Here is a 19,242-nt window from a genome sequence, read left to right as displayed (position 1 = left end):
TTTTCTATATTGCTATGTCACAAGCAGGCTCATTAGAATATACCCCCCCCCCCCATCTGAGTATCTCCACCAACGTTTTGATAACTAGGTGCACACAATATTTGTCTCATAAGCCTTTCAGTGCAGGCTTTTCGGGATGGGGGCTTAAAGAGCAGAGTGAATACAGGCATATTCAGATAAAATGCATTTTGAAAAACACACTATGTTTCTCATACTGTGTTTTTGAAAATGCATTTTATAAATAAAATTGTTGACTATCGGGGCCCCCTGGTAGCGCACAACAACAAAAGTTTTCTTTAAACTGACTATTTGAATAAAGAACACTGGTTAACTGGTATTTATTCGGAAAAATGCTATCTGGTTTATCTTTACACAAGCAATTTTCCATTGATTTTACGGGCTGCGTTGTGTTTGGGTGTCACCCTTCACGTGTCGGTTAACAGCCTGTATGAGGTATAATGTTGTTGTAACAGATGGAAGGTGCAAGCTATAACTGAAGTCAGTAATCAATGGGGAGCAAACACTAGTGCTGTTTGACTTTGTGAACTTGTTGACATGAGCGTTGGATAAGAGTTGACACACAGGAGCTTTTATCAGGAGGAAAACATGGTTCAGGCCACAGGAGTAACAGTGTGATTGGGTGTCTAGATAGATAGAGTCCACACAATGCGCTCTCTGTCTCTACATGAGGTACATTTGTGGTGTAAACGTCTCCATTGAGGGGTGAGAATCAAGGTTTGTAAAGTTTTTGGATAAATATTCAGCTTTAACCAAGAAAAGCACTACCTCCCTCTGTCTTAGGCTGCATCCACACTACTGTGTTTTTGTTTTAATACACATAACTTTACGTTTACGCCTCACACTCATCCACACTACTCGGAGCACCTAAAGCGGAGACATTTGGAAACGCTGCCGACCCTGATTTTAGTTTGAAATGTCGCGGTTGCGTTGTGGTCTGGGCGGGTAGAAACGGAGACCTTTTGGAAACAATGACGCAGACCCCTGTCACGTGACCCTTTTCCAGAAGAGAACAAACGACATCCGCCTTGACTACCAGTGGTTAATTCAACATGATTAACGAATTACAGCTGTCTCTGACCTTGTTGTAGATGCTGTTCTGCAGTTACATTCTGCATTTTATAAAGCTACTACTGCCTACATACGCAGAGGCAAGCTATTATTCGAGCGATTTGCGACAATTCCTGTGTCCAGCAGTTGCAGGTTTTGTGCCAAGTTTGGCTGCCAAGAATTGCTTCCACAAGTGAAATTAATAATGTTGAAGTACTGTTTAAAAACTATGGCTGTGTCTCAAACCGCACACTTCTGTCAGTATACTGCTAATGTGCACTGACCACTTACTGCCATAGTGCCCACTTTGGATGGTTAGTGTTGTCCCAAACGGAACACTTATGTTAAAACACTTACCGGAAATGACGAGCGGTCGGCTCGCCCCGCCGCCTCTGAAAATCTGACGAAAATCTCTTAAACTGACCTTTGTTGATCTGAAATGAAGACAGATTCAGCAACTGCATGGCCTATTTCTCGCTTAAAAAGTTTTCAGAAACACGTTTCGGTTAACTATTTTTGTAAAATGCGTTTTTAGGGGGTCATCCGGGTACTTTCAGTGCACTGACGTTTTGCGTTATCTACACTATATACTTAAAACTAAGTGCTTGAAGTGTGCAAGTAGGCGGTTTGAGACACAGCCTATATCATCATCTTTGTAATGTTCATCAAGTATGATACACAGAACGTTTAGAGTCATCAATGTTTTATTAGACTCCGTAGGAGTAGCATTTCCTCGCTGCCTGCGAGGTGGATGCAATTATCTGCAAGGAACGCAAAACCCGACACCTCGGCACGCGCACGCCCAGTGTACGTGAACGTTCGGCGATGTTCGTTTACAGGCGTGTTGTGATCGGAGATTAGTTCTGAAACGGTGCTAAAACGCTCGTTGAGGACGGAGATTGTAGAAGTTTAAAAAAAGCTGGTTAGAAATGAAAACGTAGTAGTAGCTTGGATGTAGCCTTAGCTAGGTCCTCAAAGATCAAGTTTGTTTGTTAGAGGAGTTCGGTGTGATCGTTTGTCTCTGATTAGGTTCAGAGAGGGGTCACCCCAACTTAACCTGAGGTGAAAGGTCAATATTTGAAGCACTCGGTTGGGCTGAATTTGTGGAAGTCGATCTGACCTCTTTTCAACCCTTGTACTTAACAACACACGCGATGATCTCCATGTCGGAGGGATGCCCCTGTACTTTAAACAGCCACTAATGACTGTATTCGAGATAAGACGACGTGTTTGTTGGCTGTGTTAAAGGTCAATCGCGCCGTGTTTCCAATAAGTTACACTGTCACAGTGCTATGTTTTGTTATGGTGGAAAATGCATGACTCCTGCAAGCATGACTGAGCTAATCCAGTCCAGGCAACAAAACAAGTCTGGGCTTGTTTGGTCTATTAAAATCATGGTTTGTCCAGATCTCACAAGCCATGAAATACTACTGAAATTATTACTATCACTGTCAAGCTGTGCATCAGGCTTAACTGAATTCTGGAAATCCTCTATTCTAATATGAAAGGCATTTGATAGTTTTACAATTATTACTTTTGTGGAACATTAAATAGCAGTGGGTGGTTGGCATATTAGGGGATTTGCTTGTAGAAATGTTCCCTAACCATTTGTGTTTTATACTGCACATAGTTCAATATAGTTTTACGTGTAATGGCTTTATAGCTGAATGAACTTTGGCCCTGTTGTAATCGTCTTGTTTGAGGGTTGTTGGGTTCAGCTGGAGCTGGTATGAAAGAGGCCGTTCTGACATCAACAGAGACACACAAATCACTCTCTCACCAAGTTCTTACAGAAACATCCATACCACTCAATCTTTTCAGTCATCTGTCAGCCGCGTGCAAAACACATGCCCCTCAGTGGTTATTGTCATCTTTTCTTGGCCGGTGTAGTGTTGATAATTGAAGGTTTCTTTGGCGGTAGTCAGCAAGACGTGCAGCTTTGGGGCCCCCTGCTGCACCCCCCCTCCTGCTATTCATCAGCGCTAACATTTCCACACCTTGCTGTTGGCACACCCACTCTCTTCTCACAACTTGTGCTGGAGCTTTCTCCTTAAGGTGTTATTAGGGGTTTAAATATGTGCTATAATGTGGAACAGAGGGAGCAAAATGTGACCAAAGCAGTTGAGCGGAGCTCCACGTGGGACACAGTTGTTGGTGACGTGCCACATGGAATCTAGTGAAAATGTAACGGCTTAGGAACTTGAGGCACAGTATTCACGTGACCCTTAGTACAGTAGTTCCATGTAGACCAAAAGACCCATCCCTTTTTTCCACCCAGATTTCTCAAAACCTGTGCACCGTTGACAGGACCACATGCTGTGTTAAACGCCATGATGGATGTGGTTGTTGATCAGTACGAGGGACTCTGTAGTTAATTCACTACATTTTCAAAACTTGAAAATGCTGCTATGAGGCAGTCTGCCCTCCTGCTGAAAAACAAACCAGAAAGCAGTAATTGTTATTAACGTTTTCTAGGTAACCTCTTCGCTGTCTGTCAAATCACAACATCAGCGGTTAAAGTTATGCAGCTGATGTTGCTTTTGACATTTGGCCTGGTTTCTTGCGGTCTTTTAATCTGACTGCCTTGCTAAAACCTCTCAGAGGCCTCATGCTCCCCCTCAATGAAAACTTTGTAGTGTCCCCACTGGGGCACCGGATCCCAAATTGATGTCTGCTGGCTATGTCTAGCTAACCCATCACCTACTCTTTATCCCATTTCTACCAAAGCAGTTACGGCGATGTCACTCAGTCGCGATAAAGAGAGGTACTCTTGAATTGGAAGCGGATGGCGTGTCTCCCAAGTGGCCGCGCTGCTGTACAACCATCACGGGGTGGTTGAGAATAGCTCAGGATCTCAGTGAGGAAATGTCACCAGAAGAGGAGCGGCAGCAGCAGCAACTCAGGGGCCCCTCAGGCTCTGCCACTCAACTCCTGAGGGAAGCATATGGCACATGCCCAGAGCTATTTTAAGGCTTTAGGAGGGCAACTGTCCCCCTCCGTCACCAAAATTGACTAATGTAGACCGAAAGGGAAGCACAGACCCAGGGTTTGTTTTGACTTTTGCCCTACTATCAGCAAAGTCAAAGTTTTGACTGTGATTGTGTTCAATGGAGCGTATTAGTAATGGGGTATACTATTGATCCTAAAATTTTTTTTGCTTAACCAAATGCAGTGGAGCTAGGTCAAGGTGCTCTGTGTGCTCTGGGGCTATAAGGGATTCACTCTCAGGGCGCTTTCACACTTATAGTTCGGTAGACTTGATGCGATTCGGAGGTAAAGTTGCAACATTGTCGCATTTTTCCTTTTGTTCGGTTAGCGTTTACACTGCACTTTGTCAAGCGCGCCAAACATTGTAAACAAATGTCACACGGTCAAAACGGTCGCTGGTCTATTGGTGCTGAAACAGTGGAGCAACACCAAATTTATAGCGTCTTGGGATTTATAATTTCGCTTCAGTGTTTCAAATATTTTGCTCGATGGTGTTTTAAGCCCCCAACGTCTCCTTCCAGGCAGCGCTGCGACCGTTGACTTCAAGGCACCTAACCCTAAACCTAACCATAACCATTGCCTAATCCTAGTGGGAAGAAGACGTTAAAACACTGATAAACAAATATTTTATAAGCGAACAATATAAGCAGCTGACAAGACAGCGAGTGATGGAGAGGGCGGTCCTGATGAGAGAGAGAGATGATGATGTGTTGTCACACAGATGTCGAGCAACGTATGGTCATAACCGGTTATGGATTTGAAAGTTATCATCAAGCGGAGTTCGGCTGTTTGTTCCGCTCCAGAGTTCGATTGAGCTTTCGCACCGCCCCGAACAAATCGGACTATCTGACCAAACGCTGCGCGGTTCGGTTAAAATGGACCAAACTGCTCAGGTGAAAGCCACCTCAAATCCATTGCAGCCAGTCGGACATTTGGCCTTAAACGCTCTCATTTGGTTGAACTTGGAGGACTAACAAATAGACCACCCACACATTTACCAATACACATGATAGTGTTGTGTCAGGACACAACGCTGGATCTTCCTCCTTTTGGGTGCATCTAGTCTTTAAGATTATTATTTTTTTGAGCCAACCAGGCCACAGGGTGCATCTAGTCTTTGCCAACAAAATGTTTATTTTCTCATGATAATAAGTTGGAAAGAGCGAAGATCATGTGACACTAGGCCATGTCACACATATCCACGTGTTCAAACAAACGTGTGTGTATGTATGGGCTTGTCGCACTCGTTTTGCCCTCGAGTCCTACTGTTTCCTGGATCCCGACTGGCTGAGAGGAGTGTGGAAATCCACATCTGTGGCGCTGCAGGGTGGCCTCCCCCTTGTCCTCCCCCCACCTTGCCTCTCCGTTTTTGAACCGGGTCTTATAGTGCGTTCCATTTGTACTCAGAACTCTGATTTTCCGCGCCCCCTGACCTCGGATTTCCGAGCTCGGAACTCAGACAACCTCGCAGTAGCCGAGTTCAAAATCCAACATAGCTGCCCCCTGTATCAACAGTTGTGAAAGCTTTAGTAACCTAAAGTTATTTGTGTCTCACTAAATTAGTCGTTCACACAGGCACACATGTTCAACTTCTATCTGTGGACATGTTGTCACGCAGTTTGTATGCACAAAAAAAACGCCGTAATGCGTTGTTATCAACTGGTATTGCTAACAATGGCTAACCTGGCTAGAGCTAATGAAAACAATGACAATCCAACTCGGGTGTGATGTCATTCCCAGCTCCGGGTTCTGAGGTAAATGGAACTCAATTTAAGTGCTAGTTCCATTCTTGTTTGCGAACCAGGAAGAGGCCCCGTTGCTGTCCCCACTATCTGTCTTCTGTGGCCAAATTTAGAAACTTTTGACATGTCATCTTGTTTGCGCCACAGCAGCTTGCAACGTGCAGCCAGGCGGTTGGTCTCTCAAAGTCCATGTTATGTATGGAGAAACATGCACTGGCTGTAACGCAAGATATCCGTCACAGTTGTCCAAACTTAACCCCCATAATCACCCCAGTGTTAATGTTGTGGGCTCGCAAAGGTTGCGTTTCATTAAATCTAAAGGCCAAATATTGATGATCAGTGAAAATGTTGCTTCACCTCCTGTCTAAATGACTCTAGGTAGACATAGGTAGACAGACTGTTTGCTTGCTGTGTGTGTGTTGAGTAAAGAGCTTGTGTAGGCGGATTTTGACAGAGGACCCTAATTTTAAGTGGTTGAGGATAATAGGGTGTGCCTCTGTGGCTGCCGCTGCAAATGATGTTGACAGTGAGACTGCAATGTTTTGTCCTAAGCCAGGTAGGCTATTTCTGCCTGTGTGTTTTTCTTGTTGTCGCCTATTAAATATAGGATCATGGAGACAGAGATAACCAGGAAGACTTCCATATAGATTTCCCACACCACCCCTCTTCCAACAAAAACACTGACAGATGGGCCCTTGTAACATGCACACGTTGTCACCATTGCAGAATGCACGCTCTGTTGAATTCCCAGCCTTATAGCTGCCTGTGTGTGCGTGTGCGTATGCGTGTGTGTGTGTGTGTGTGCGTGCGTGCGTGCATATGAGATATGTGACAACAAAGGAATGCGTGTTTCCACCTCCTTGTTTTTGCATCTGCTGTCTGTGCTTGTCCTTTGTGCCATTGTATCACATTGAGTAAATTTGTTGTTCATTCATTTCATGTTAAACATTTCATCATGGCTGGCATTTTCCCATTGCCAACAGTAGAATGAAAGATTAAATGTGTCTGTTAACAGGGTGGCTTTTTATCAGCGTTTTCCATGTTTTCCCTCTTTTGTAAAATCGTTTTTCTTTTTTTTCTTTTTTCTTCCACAGGACGCATGGGCCTCAACTTTCATCATCCTGGAGCCGAGCACATAATGCCATTGAATAGTAAGTCACATTTCATTCTAGTGCCCATCATCTAGTTCTCCATGTGGAATTAATTACAATTGTCTGAGTTTTACTCAAAAGTGTGGCAGCTGCTTTTTGTCCTTTTTTGGAGGAATTAAGAATGGGACGTGTTTTTGTGGTGTGTTCCTATGAAGCATATACAGTATAAGCCCCTAACCACAGGGGCCCACGTCAGTGTGCTCTGGGCACACCAGCCTACCCCTTTGCTAAGGTCTGGATTCCCTGACACCATAAAGCTAGGACAGACCTCTAAGTACTGAGACGAAGCAGTTGACCTTTGAATAGCACTTCCAAAAATACCCCAGTATGTGAGACAAGATTCCCCCACAGTGTCCCACCAGCCGGCAGATGACTAACAGTGACATGAGACGAGCCAATGAGAGAAATCAGGTCTATATCCCGCCATGCTGCTAAATGGAGGCCAAACTGTTTTCTAGGTCAGGCCCTGCCCTTCCAGGTGCTCTTTATTTTGTGATTATCGGGGGATCGGGGATCATGATTTCTTAGGGACTTACACACCAATTTTGGCCATGTCCTGGAGTTCTTTTAGGGCCAATCATGTTTCCCATCTGTTTGTTCAAACCTCAGCAAAATATCAAGGATGTCTGGACTGACTGGTGATCAAACCAAATCACAGAAGCCCTAGTTTTTGACATGTTCAGTCAGCCTACGGGGTATAAAAATGGCTAAAGGCCGAGGATATGTAACATACAAAAAAAAGTTTCTCGATTTAAGAAGTTAAGTGGTTTACCTTCCTCATTTTGTTCTTTTCATCACTTATCCTCGGAACACATTGATGTTAAACTGTTGTGTCATGGGATTACACTCAGACAAGCACAGATCTGTCCAGATCTTCCAAGTCTGTCAGAACTGGCTCTCTCCACTGTAGCCTGTCGATGTGTGTAGACGGGGGAGCTTTGGTTTCAACTTTAAAAGTGTCTTACTCAGTGTTTCTCCTTCATTTCGTCCCATTAGCTTTGAGGCTTCCCGCTGTGAGAATCTGAAAGGGCTCTGCTTTCTTCGGATGATGTTAGCACTTGAAGTGAAGAAGAAAGGATGGAGAGTAGTAAGCATAGCGCCTCTATTCAGATGTATTGGTGTTGTTCACTTGACAGCTTAGTGGAAGTGTCTGAGGCTTTGAAGCCAAGCAGAGCAGGAGACCTCAAACTCCTCATGCCCAGAGGAATCACCCACTTTCCTTTCAGACATTCTCTCTCTCTCTCTCTCTCTCTCTCTCTCTCTCTCTCTCTCTCTCTCTCTCTCTCTCTCTCTCTCTCTCTCTCTCTCTCACTCTCTCTCTCTCTCTCACACTCTCTCTCTCTCTCTCCCCCAGACACCACACAAGTTTGAAGTTTGAAGTTGGTACTTATGGTGCGTTCTTTTTGTCCACCGAAGTCGTTTTACGAGTTGTTTTCCGGAGTTACGACCGGAAGTTGCAAAAGAACGCCCGGCTCGTATTCGACTCGTCAAGTCGTCTGAACTCAGAGGACCCCGAGCTCACTTTCAAAGATGGCTACGTCGTGCATCACACGTAGTAAACATTGTGGTTATCTACAATTTTAAGCACTTTTGTCTTTGTTGTAACCAAATGAAGAAGTCGTACACATAGCACTGTATACTGCTACCTATAGGCATGTCGCTACAGTCTTATTAGGAGTTAAATACCGACTGATTAGTTATTTTGTAGCTTGTGCAGCTGAAATTGGCTAGAGACGCTCGGTTGCTATATGACAACAACGGCTTTAAGCCGAGTCTTGAGCAGAAAGCAGAGCAGTAGCCTAACGTTAACGTTAATCAAAACCTAATTTTCATGTATCAAACTGTGAAATATATGTGTATAATATGTCAATAGCTGGGTGAATAGAATCCTAAATGTTACTAAAAATGTTACAAAAATCCATCTTTTCTCCGACTCGTAGTATTGTGTGACAAAAAGAATGCAACAACCCGCGGTTATTCGTTTTTCGACACGGATGTGACGTCACGCTCGAGCTACTAGTCGCGATTACAAGACAAAAAGAACGCACCATTAATCTTAACCCTCACATTTCCCTTTCCTTCTCTCCCTCGTGGGTTTTATTCTCTCTCACTGAGACATCTGACGCTTCCCCACATTAACGTCTTCTTCATTTTGCCCTGGTTGCTAGGCGACTTTGTTTCTGCCAAGGCCAGACGGCGAGAGGGCAAAGCTGCAGAGAGGCTGCCCAGGTTTTTTGTTGGATTGGAGAGCCAGATCTTTTTTTAATGAAAACATAGCAAGGGAGAAGAGGCTCAGAGACAATATATTCCCAGAGAGAAGCCAGAGTCACACAATGGGGCTCTCACAATGCAAAGGCCCATATTGGTTTTTGAAGCGACGGGTTTGCTTTGTGACTGATGCGTGTGGAGGAGCAGGAGGATCTGTTTAGACTGTGTTACCCCTCTGCTGTTTGTTTGAATGTGCCCAGTCTTAAAGGGGGTAGTTGGGGAGTTTTTTGTGGTTGTAAGAGGTACTTTTCCATTGTCAGTGTATTACTACCTACAGTAGATGGCTGTCGGCGCACCCCCCCCAGTTTGGAGAAGCAGGCAGGAGAACCGACACGGAAGCTAAGCAATGTACTGCTGTGGACGGGGGCGGCAGCTAAACATATTTTAGCCACCTAAAAAAAAAAGGGCCCACCTAAAACAATCAGTTTAAGCGTACGCCGTATTTAAAATATTTTCACCGTGGCCGGGTTGGGTCAGGTTTATGCCTCGACTCAGAGGTCCAGCGTTCGAATCCGACGTGTGACGATTTCCTGCATGTCTTCCCCCTCTCTCTCTCCCCTTTCTCACCTAGCTGTCTTGTCAAGTTGAAGGCGGAAAAGCCCCCAAAAAATCATCTTTTTTTTTATTTTCACCGCTTTACCTGTGCTGTCAGACAGCCCTTTCTGTTATCTCCATCTATGCTCTCTTCAAAGCCACCAGATTTCTTTGACAAAAACAGCTGTTTTACCTCGTAGTACACAGGAGATGCTGGTCTACCGCTGCCTCGATCAGTTTGTTAGTTTGTGTTATTGTGTGACTTTGGCGTTTTAAGGGGTGCCTTTGCATTTACAAAAGTCACACAACTAACCGATCAAGGCAGCAGTAGACCAGCAAGTCCTGTGTTTACGAGGTACTGTACAATTACAGTTTTTGTCAACAGAGTCTGGTGGCTTTGAAGAGAGTTTAGATGGATATGCTTTAGTTCCCCCTCGGAAAGGGCTGTCTGACGTCAAAGTAAAGCGGTAAATATTCTAAATATAGTGTACACTTAAAGTGATATAGATGTTTTTAGATGGGCCTTTTTTTTAGGTGGCTAAAATCCCTTTAGCTGCTGCCCCCGTCCAAAGCTTCCGTGCCTGTACTCCTGCTTGATTCTCTAAACTGGGGGCGTGCCCGCCGCCATCTACTGTAGCTAATACACTGATAATGGATAAGTACATTATACAACCCTACTTTTAAAAATCTGAACTATCCCTTTAAGGCATGTCGCCTCCTGTGTGGCTTGCATTCAGCAGGTTCAATTTGAGCTAAACTCAAAAACAATCCTGAAACAAGATGTTGTGTTTTTGCACATAAAACCTGAGCTACATTGAGCATGAAAGTTAATTTTTCGATCTTGGAAAAAGAGATATGACTCAAGGTATATGTATTTGGAGCTTTTGAATGCATCTCATGGTCTTCCTCAGTGGATGGAATTTACTGTGGTGTCATGGCTGTCATCCTGTGACCTACTGTACCTATGGAAATTGATAACAGTGGTAGTATGTATATGGGGAAAAGACAGTAAGATGCAATTGGAAAAAAGCTACTAAGTGGATCTTGATGAACTGGAAAGGATGTAGCCACTCCAATGTCCAATAACTAGCCCATTCCTGAGCTTTCAAGTGAACATCCTGGGGCCTCATGTATAAACGTTGCGTAGGCACTGTACGCTGGTTTTCACGGACACTTTGTGATGTATAAAAAATGAACTTGACGTGAGAATGTGCGGGCCGTAATGCAAACTGTTGAGCAGTCGTGAGAATGTGCGGGCTGTCCGCAAAGTCTTTTCTGGCTCTTTAACGTGGCGAATTCTAACTGAAAAGTGCCGAAAATCACTGAACATTACAAAATAAAGTTTCCACTACAGTTACTGGCATACTGTGACGTTGTCTATGAAAAAACATAATTATATCTGCTGATACTCCATAAAAGTTTGATCATATTATGTGGAAAATGTTTCACATCTTTCACACTATCAACTGTTTAATTCGCAGGCTACTTAATCTCTGTTAAACATGAGGATGGGAAATGAATGATAAATCCACTTAGAAAATACTTTCAGTCATCCTCTGGATTTCCCATAGATGAAATATCTTACTGGCAACAAAACGATCGGCACGGAAAATGCAATAGTGTCTGTGAGTCTTTAGTTGCTGAGGCTCAGACATCCATGGCGCACAGGAGGCGGGACTGCACATTATTATATTATAATATAATAATGTTTTATTATATATATATATATATATATATATATATATATATATATATATATATATATATATATATATATATATATATATATATATATATATATATATATATATATATATATATATTTTACTATTTCATCCATGGCGCAGCGGATCCGGGCGCACTGTCACCTGCCGTGAAAAAAAAGCTACAAAACCGCTAAATGGACATTGACTACCTGGAAATAATGTAGCTCCTTCTGACAAAAAAGAATCTGAACTCGAGATCCATTAACTGCTTTTTTTCAGAGCTTTTGACTGCATCTCATGGTCTTCCTCAGCGGATGGAGATTGCTCAGTTGTCATGGACCTTGGATCACGTGATAACAGTCCTATGTAGGGAGGAGACCATGAAATGTGGTTGAAGGCTCTGGAAAAAGCTAGTGAGTGGGCCTTGAGTCCTGATTTTATTTGTCCTAAATGAGCTGCATTGGTCAAAAACTACATTTGAGAAACGTGCACCGATAACACCTGTATAATTTACAATTGTTATCTTTATTTCTTTGATTTCTTTTTGAGTCACTGCAGTGAAACGATCATTGAAAATCCCCAAAAAGACAAGGCGCAGGTCATTTTTGTGACCAGCTGATTCGATGTGGTCACGACGCTGTACCTTCAGCTTGCCATAGATTTAGATCCCTTCTACCCTGACATCATAGCGTGTCCTCCACTGCCCCCCCTCCTCTCTGCATGTTATCCTCCCTCCCCAGCTTTCCTCTCCTGTGGGAAGTTTCCACTCGCACCTGGCCTGCCATACCTAACCTGGGAGTAACTTAATATTTCACAGAGGCCATGATAATGACTAACCTGCTCCACCTCCAGTCCTGCATGCACACTGCTTTATGGCCTCGTTTGTGAATATTCACAGAGGATTATCACGAACGCAAGCTATTGTGGGTTCATTAAACTGAGATATCACGGTCTCTGGCTACGGGGCATTATGCTGCCTAATATCTCGGCCATTTCCGGGCCTAAAACTCACCTATTGTGCTGCCACCCCCACCCACCCCACACACACACACACACACACACACACACACACACACACCCCCTCCCCAGCATCTGCATGCATTTGTTGCCAAGGCAGGTGCAGCAGGTTTACTGTGGCCTGGTGCTGGTGCCAGGCTGCGATAATCATCCTCCTCCCTTTGCCGAAGCTTAGGTGTGGCCACCTGTGGTTTCTCAGTTGCCTTAGCGATGTTCCTGGTTTTGATGTATTTCCACAAAAAGCCATGTCTCTATATCTTTTTTCCTACCCTTGTTCCTGACCCCAACCCTCTGTCTCTCCTTGTGTCTCTCCTCCCCCCCACTGTGCTGACAAGCAGCCCGGAGCTATGGCCGCAGAAGAGGTAACGTGTGGCATTTTCTCGGGGGGTTCTAATTGCCATGGCGGCCGTGTCTCTCTCCGAGGCTGAGGGGGGGTCTAAGTGTCGTGTCACTATCTGCTTTTATCATCTGTGCTGTGATTGAATGAAATCAGATTAATTTTGACGCCCAGGTTTCCATGTTGTGCATCCAATCGACATGGGGCAAGGGTCTGCCAACTCTGTCAATATGATTCTTGTTTTGCTTGATGGTGAGAGGAAAAAGAAATCTTCTTTGCTTTCTTTTCTTTCCATTCTGAGTCAGTGTTCTACCTGTAATGTTGATAATATGAACAAGAGTGCCAATTGTTGTACTGCATAATATAAATGCATCGCAGTGTAAGAGCAGTTCTAAAAACTGTTATTATTTGGTACAACAGTGATGGACTCCATTTCTGCAGTCAATGGCAGCATGATTCTGCCACCAAATCAAACCCTAAACCTTTTCAAATATTATAGTGTGTTTAGTTGGAGTGCTTCTAAAATGAATCTGGAGGGTTTCATGAAGATGTACGCTGACTCAGAAGTGATTCATCATCTGAATGGCAAAGATGGGTGCTGCCAATGTTGCTCATCTGAGTTGATCTGCCTTTTCTTTTTTTTTTAACTGAGTCTGTCTTTCTTCAGCAAGGAGGAAAGCTGCTATATGAGCTCTTTAAGGTCACTGCACTACTGGGCTGCTGTTATATGTTATAGTTGATGTAGGAGACAGAAGACAGAAAGTGCAGTATTCCTTTATTATGTAAAAATGCAATTGCTTACCACATTTATCAAACAGTCAAATTAGGGCCGGGCAATATATCGATGTTATATGAGGCTAGATATCCTATTACATTTTGGATATTGTTTTAACGCAATATGACAAGTGTTGCCTTTTCCTGTTTTAAAAGGCTACATTACTGTAAAGGGATGTCATTTTGTGTTTGATTATTTGCCTTTACCCAGTTAGTCAATATACACACATTACTGGTGAGAATATTATGTCAAAGCACCAAATGACAACCCTACAATATAACCGCAATATCGATTAGTGATGTATTTGATCAAATATATATGGTGATTTTTGATTTTAGATTTTCTCTATGTCGCCCAGCCCTAAGTCAAATATTAACCCTGCTAAAGAAAGAGAGACAAATGTGGTTCCACTGCATAGAACACGCATATTACATTTGGACAAGCATCACACCACAATCGGAAAATCCGCTAAGATATTGCTCCGACATGGTTGCAACAGTGGAAGGCTGCCAGTGGGAAACCCAGTTTGTTAAAGGAGAATTGCGGTCGATTTCAACACGTAGCTCTGTTGTTTCTAAATTTGGAGTGCTGTCAGTAGCGAGAAAAACGAAAACCATCAGTGTTTCCTACACCGTGCTATCCTCCTGCTAACGTTAGAACCCAGGAGGCTGAAACGGGGCAAGTTTTAAACGTGCTTTTAGCCTCTTAACATGTTCGAAATGTCATTACATGTGCCTACCCATGTGAAGGGATTCCTTCCGAGTGAACACCGTGAAAATGGCTGCAGCAGATGTGAAAGAAATGCATAAACGCTAATTCAGCTCTGTTTAGTTCCGGTGTTGAGACGGCAAGACTTAGGGACCGTCTACAGAGATACAACAAAAATATTTATTGATTTAATGATTAAATAAGGTAGTGTCTCCAAACTTTATACCTCAATTATAACGTGTTTCCTGCTAGTTGTACTACACCACTTACTTTAAAAAAATAAGTATATGCCTATTTTTGAAAATATTTTTGTATCTCTTTTCGGTGTTGTAGTTTGTAGGTCCCGAAGCGCTCGTCTTGCCGTCTCGACACCGGAACTAAACAGAGCTGAATTAGCGTTTATGCATTTCTTTCACATCTACTGCAGTCAGATTCACTGTGTTCACTCGGAAGGAATCCCTTCACATGGGTAGGCACCCATACAATCAACATGTTAATCCAGGCTAAAAGCATGCGCCGTTAAAACTTGCCCCGTTTCAGCCTCCTGAGTGTGCGTTAACGGAGGGGGATAAAATGGGTGTAGGCAACACCGATTGTTTTCGTTTTTCTCGCTACTGACAGCACTCCAGATCTACAAACAACAGAGCTACGTGTTGAAATCGACCCGGAATTCTCCTTTTAAGATGTGTCCGACAAGGAGAGAATACCATAGCCATGCTCATTACTGATTGATCAACAGCGCCTCCATTCTCATTCTGTGCTGCAGTTCAGCAGGTCAGAAAGACCTGGAAGTATTTTAATGAGGATAGAGTCACCAGGAAGTTCCCAAGACGACATTATGATATCATGATTGTTATTTTATACATACTGTGGACCGAAGCATGCCCACACGCAAACATTACAGCCTCATGCGATTGTTGGAAATCTGTTTTTCTTCTTTTTTCCACAAGACTTTTGGAACCTGAGAATCACTGTACGTTTATGGGTGTCCACATACTTTTGGCCATATAGTGTTTTAATTATTTTTTACAAGTTTCATTTTTTTATGTTTTATATATATGTGAATGAACTGTGGGGAAAGAAAAGAGACATTGCAGCCTTGAAGCCACCCCACCGAATGAAAATCTGATTGCTTGGGAATTGTATGTATCAGTAGGTCTTTTGTATACCACCCTTATCAAATAAGAGTCAGAAAAATAAAAAGAACAAAACAGACCTATGAGGGTAATCTCAATATCCAAAGTGATTCCACTGCAGTAATAGTTTCCAGATGGGATTAATTCATTAATTCATCCATCTGTCGCACTCTCCCTCCCTTTTTACTTCACATTCTCGTACCTCTCTGTCCCCCCCCCCCCCCCCCCCTGTCTGTCTTCCTGGTGTCCTTCTCTTCTCCTCTCCTCCCAGGTCGCTCCTGTCTTTTCCCCTTTGAAGACGGTTTCCTCGACGACGGTCACGGTGACCCCACCTTGACCCCTGGCCTGAACTCGCCCACCCGCTGTCAGAACGGAGAGAGGATGGAGCGTTACTCCAGGAAGGTCTTTGTCGGAGGCCTCCCCCCTGACATAGACGAAGGTAAACAAAGGATCCGTTTTTTTCCCCCATTTTTTTTCTTTCATTTAGTCACCTAGAGAAAGGTTTTCACTTAACTTCAGGCTCTTTTTTGTTAGAATCTCCCTGCTGCAGATTTATACTGATGCATAAAGTATAGTACATTCACAACTGGAAGCCTCCCAGTGCAGTCTTTGTCTTTGGCTGTTTGCCACTCACAGTTACACTGAAGTATTTAAGGCCTTGCTTAAGGGCACCTTGACACCCATTGTTGGGGATATTAATTTAACACGCTATTATTAAGCCACGATAAAGAAGCCTGGTTTGGCTGTACAAGTGGAAGCTTTTTACACCAATGACCCCTAATCAAAGAACATTTTTATCAAAGGTAAAGGAATAGTTCAACATTTTAGGAAATACGCTTATTGTCTTTGTTTCCAAGAGTTAAAGAGAAGCTTGATACCACTCTCATATGTGTGCATTGAATTTGAAGCTGCGGCCAGCGGCTGATTAGCTTAGCTTAGCACAAAGACTGGAAAACAGGGGGGGAAACTGCCCCCAAGACTTATAGTCTGGCACTTATCCCTCGTAAAGCCACAACGCACATGGATGGATTAAACAAACAAGACATTTTGTTAGCTTTGGACAGAGCCAGGCTAGCTGTTTCCCCCTGTTTCCAGTCTTTGTGCTAAGCTAAGCTAAGCTAACAGGCTGCCGCAAGAAGACTCACATTTACTGTACAGACATGAGAGTGGTATTGATTTTCTCATCTACTGTAGCTCTCAGCAAGTAAGAATACGTCTTTTTCCCAAAATGTCAAAGTATTCTTTGGGGAACCGTGACAGTCAATGTTGGCTATATTAAATTTACCCACAATTTAGCCATTGTAAACTTCTAATAAATAGCCTCCACATATCACTGGGTCCGCTGTGTGATTTGAAACTTAACACCAACGAGTTGTCACCAAAAACCAGACAGTTTATCGAAATAAAAGTGAAAATGTAACGTGTTGTCCAGACCAGTGCCAAATCACAGTGACTTCTGCTTTAATATGCCTCAGAGAGCTTTTACTTGAACCTTCAAAATCAGTAGATTTTTCTATCACTTGCAGAGCTTTAGCGTGTGACGTCTGTGGCCAGTTGCGTCATGGACCTGTAATTGTTTCCACAATCTCTAGAGCATGCCAAAGAGTTTAACGTTAATATGAAATGTTTACTTTGACAATGTCTCTACGCCGTTGAACAAGCACATGATGCACAATACGTGTCCTTAGCTGGCTGAAAAATTCATGAGTTTCCACAGCATGAGTCAGCCCAGTGCAGACTGGATGAGCCCGGCCTGTGTTCCTGTTTTAAAAAAATAGAAACGGTGTGCCTGTTTCAGCACTAAGTGTGGCTCTGCATAGGGTCCTTCATATGCCTATTGCACAAACAACCACGAATCATGTCATGAAAATAACATTCAAGTCAGTTCTTTTTTAATTATTTCTTTTTTTTTTTTTTACAGACGAAATCACCAACAGTTTCCGTCGCTACGGGCACCTGGTGGTAGATTGGCCCCACAAAGCTGAGAGCAAATCCTACTTCCCACCAAAAGGTAACAACAGTTGGTTTCTCAGAGCGTAATCTTTATTTTCCCATCCGACATCAAAGTCTACACCAATAAATAGCACCTTGGGTGCATCGACATTTTAGAGTTTTTTTATGGAATCATATTACCCAGAATTCGTGGCTCATGCTGGGCAACATCGGGGCTGTCTGTTTATCTGAGGGACCCCCTGTAGTCATCTCGCAGAAACACACACACACACACACACACAAACACACAACACACACCCACACAAACACACACACACACACACACACACACACACACACAGACACACACACACCACACACAATAGATAGATAGATAGATAGATAGATAGATAGATAGATAGATAGATAGATAGATAGTCTTTATTGTCCCATAGGGGTAATCATTTCATCATCAATCATCTTCTTTTCATGTTCCACAGCACAACAACACATATGAAAACACATAAAACATGTAACACATACAGTATACAAAAGAAATACATCACATTAGGACAACAACATAGACCCATCAAATGTGAAAACTACAAAGCAACTGAGGTGGTGGTGGCGGTATTACATTTTGTTCAGCACTGTGATGGTGGTGGGGACAAAACTTTTTTTTGAAATGGGCTTCAGTCCAGTTCAGTGCTCCGTATCTGCGGCCGGATGGAAGTAGTGTGAAGAATTGATTCAGGGGATGGTCTGTGTCAGCTGCTATTATGAGATATATAAATATAATGACTCCATAGCTGGCCACCAAGACTTCCGACCCAAGAACTGTTTGCTTGAATGAGTACCTAAGGAGTGTGGAAGTTTTTCTCTTTTTCTGTTCAGCCTCTCGGTTGTCATTTTCAGCCAGGTGATCAGAGTTGCACTTGCAGCACCCTGTTCCAAGCCTCTACATCACTCGCTCTGGCCCGGGTGCTGCTGTGTGTCATATTAGGAAAGCTATTAAAGACGCTCTGGAAATTACTGACATTCCATAGGCAGATGGTAATACGCTGCATCTGGAGGACCTGCGAAAACCTCTGCCAGTTTCTCCCCCTCTCTCATTTTTCAACATCCCTTTTTTTTTTTTTTTATAGCTAGGGAGGATTATTTTGAATAGTCTCGACTCTACTAATATCCAAAGTCAGGAGGAAAAATGCAGCGTCCTTTTAGGGGAATGAATGAGCTTACGGCGGCTGGAGGACGCCGCCATGTAAGGGGAGGAGACATGTGGAGTGGGACTAGTGATCTGTGTAGAATTCATCTCACAAAATGTAACCCCCCACACACACACACACACACAAAAAAACTCCAAGGGAAACTGCTAAAATATCCTGTTTATATCACACTCTAACCATATTAACTGGCAAGGGAGCTTGGGCAGATGCCCGGTGACAGAGGTCTTTGCACTAATAGCTTCAGGGTTGAGAGCAAGTGCACATCTGTGTGTGTGTGTGTGTGTGTGTCTGTGTGTGTGTGTGTGTCCTACAGCCGTGTGGACTGTGTGACGGCTGATTTACAGATGTGGGATTTGCATCAAGAGGTCATCGGCCCCTACTCGTGTTAAACGTCCTTCCAAGATCGACCGAATGGAAGATGGTTGTCACTTTCCGCCCTTCTTCCCATTAAACTGCCGGGGATGTGTGTCTGTACAGTTACGAAAGTGTTTCGGTTTAGGGATGACTCATATTGTGGCTCAGTCCGACTTTAGTGGCAGGCTAGGACTCATTTGGTACTTTGAGATAAGTGGTCGACTTGGAGAGGAAGTAGGTAACAGGGATGAACAAACTTTGTGCAATGCTCTTATGTTTTCACAACTACAATATTATATT

General features: G+C 43.4%; 1 protein-coding gene across 1 annotated transcript in view; it reads left to right on the top strand.

Moving 5' to 3' along the window:
• Positions 1-19,242, top strand: part of cpeb3 (cytoplasmic polyadenylation element binding protein 3) — a 50,465-nt gene that overhangs the window by 17,137 nt on the left and 14,086 nt on the right. The window contains 4 exon segments of the mRNA XM_039784911.1: positions 6,893-6,949; positions 12,813-12,836; positions 15,702-15,869; positions 17,352-17,441. Coding sequence (XP_039640845.1) covers positions 6,893-6,949; positions 12,813-12,836; positions 15,702-15,869; positions 17,352-17,441 — 339 coding nt within the window.

The sequence above is a fragment of the Perca fluviatilis genome, chromosome 19, assembly GCF_010015445.1.
Source record: "Perca fluviatilis chromosome 19, GENO_Pfluv_1.0, whole genome shotgun sequence".
NCBI lineage: Eukaryota > Metazoa > Chordata > Actinopteri > Perciformes > Percidae > Perca > Perca fluviatilis.
This window is presented reverse-complemented; position numbering and strand designations above follow the sequence as displayed.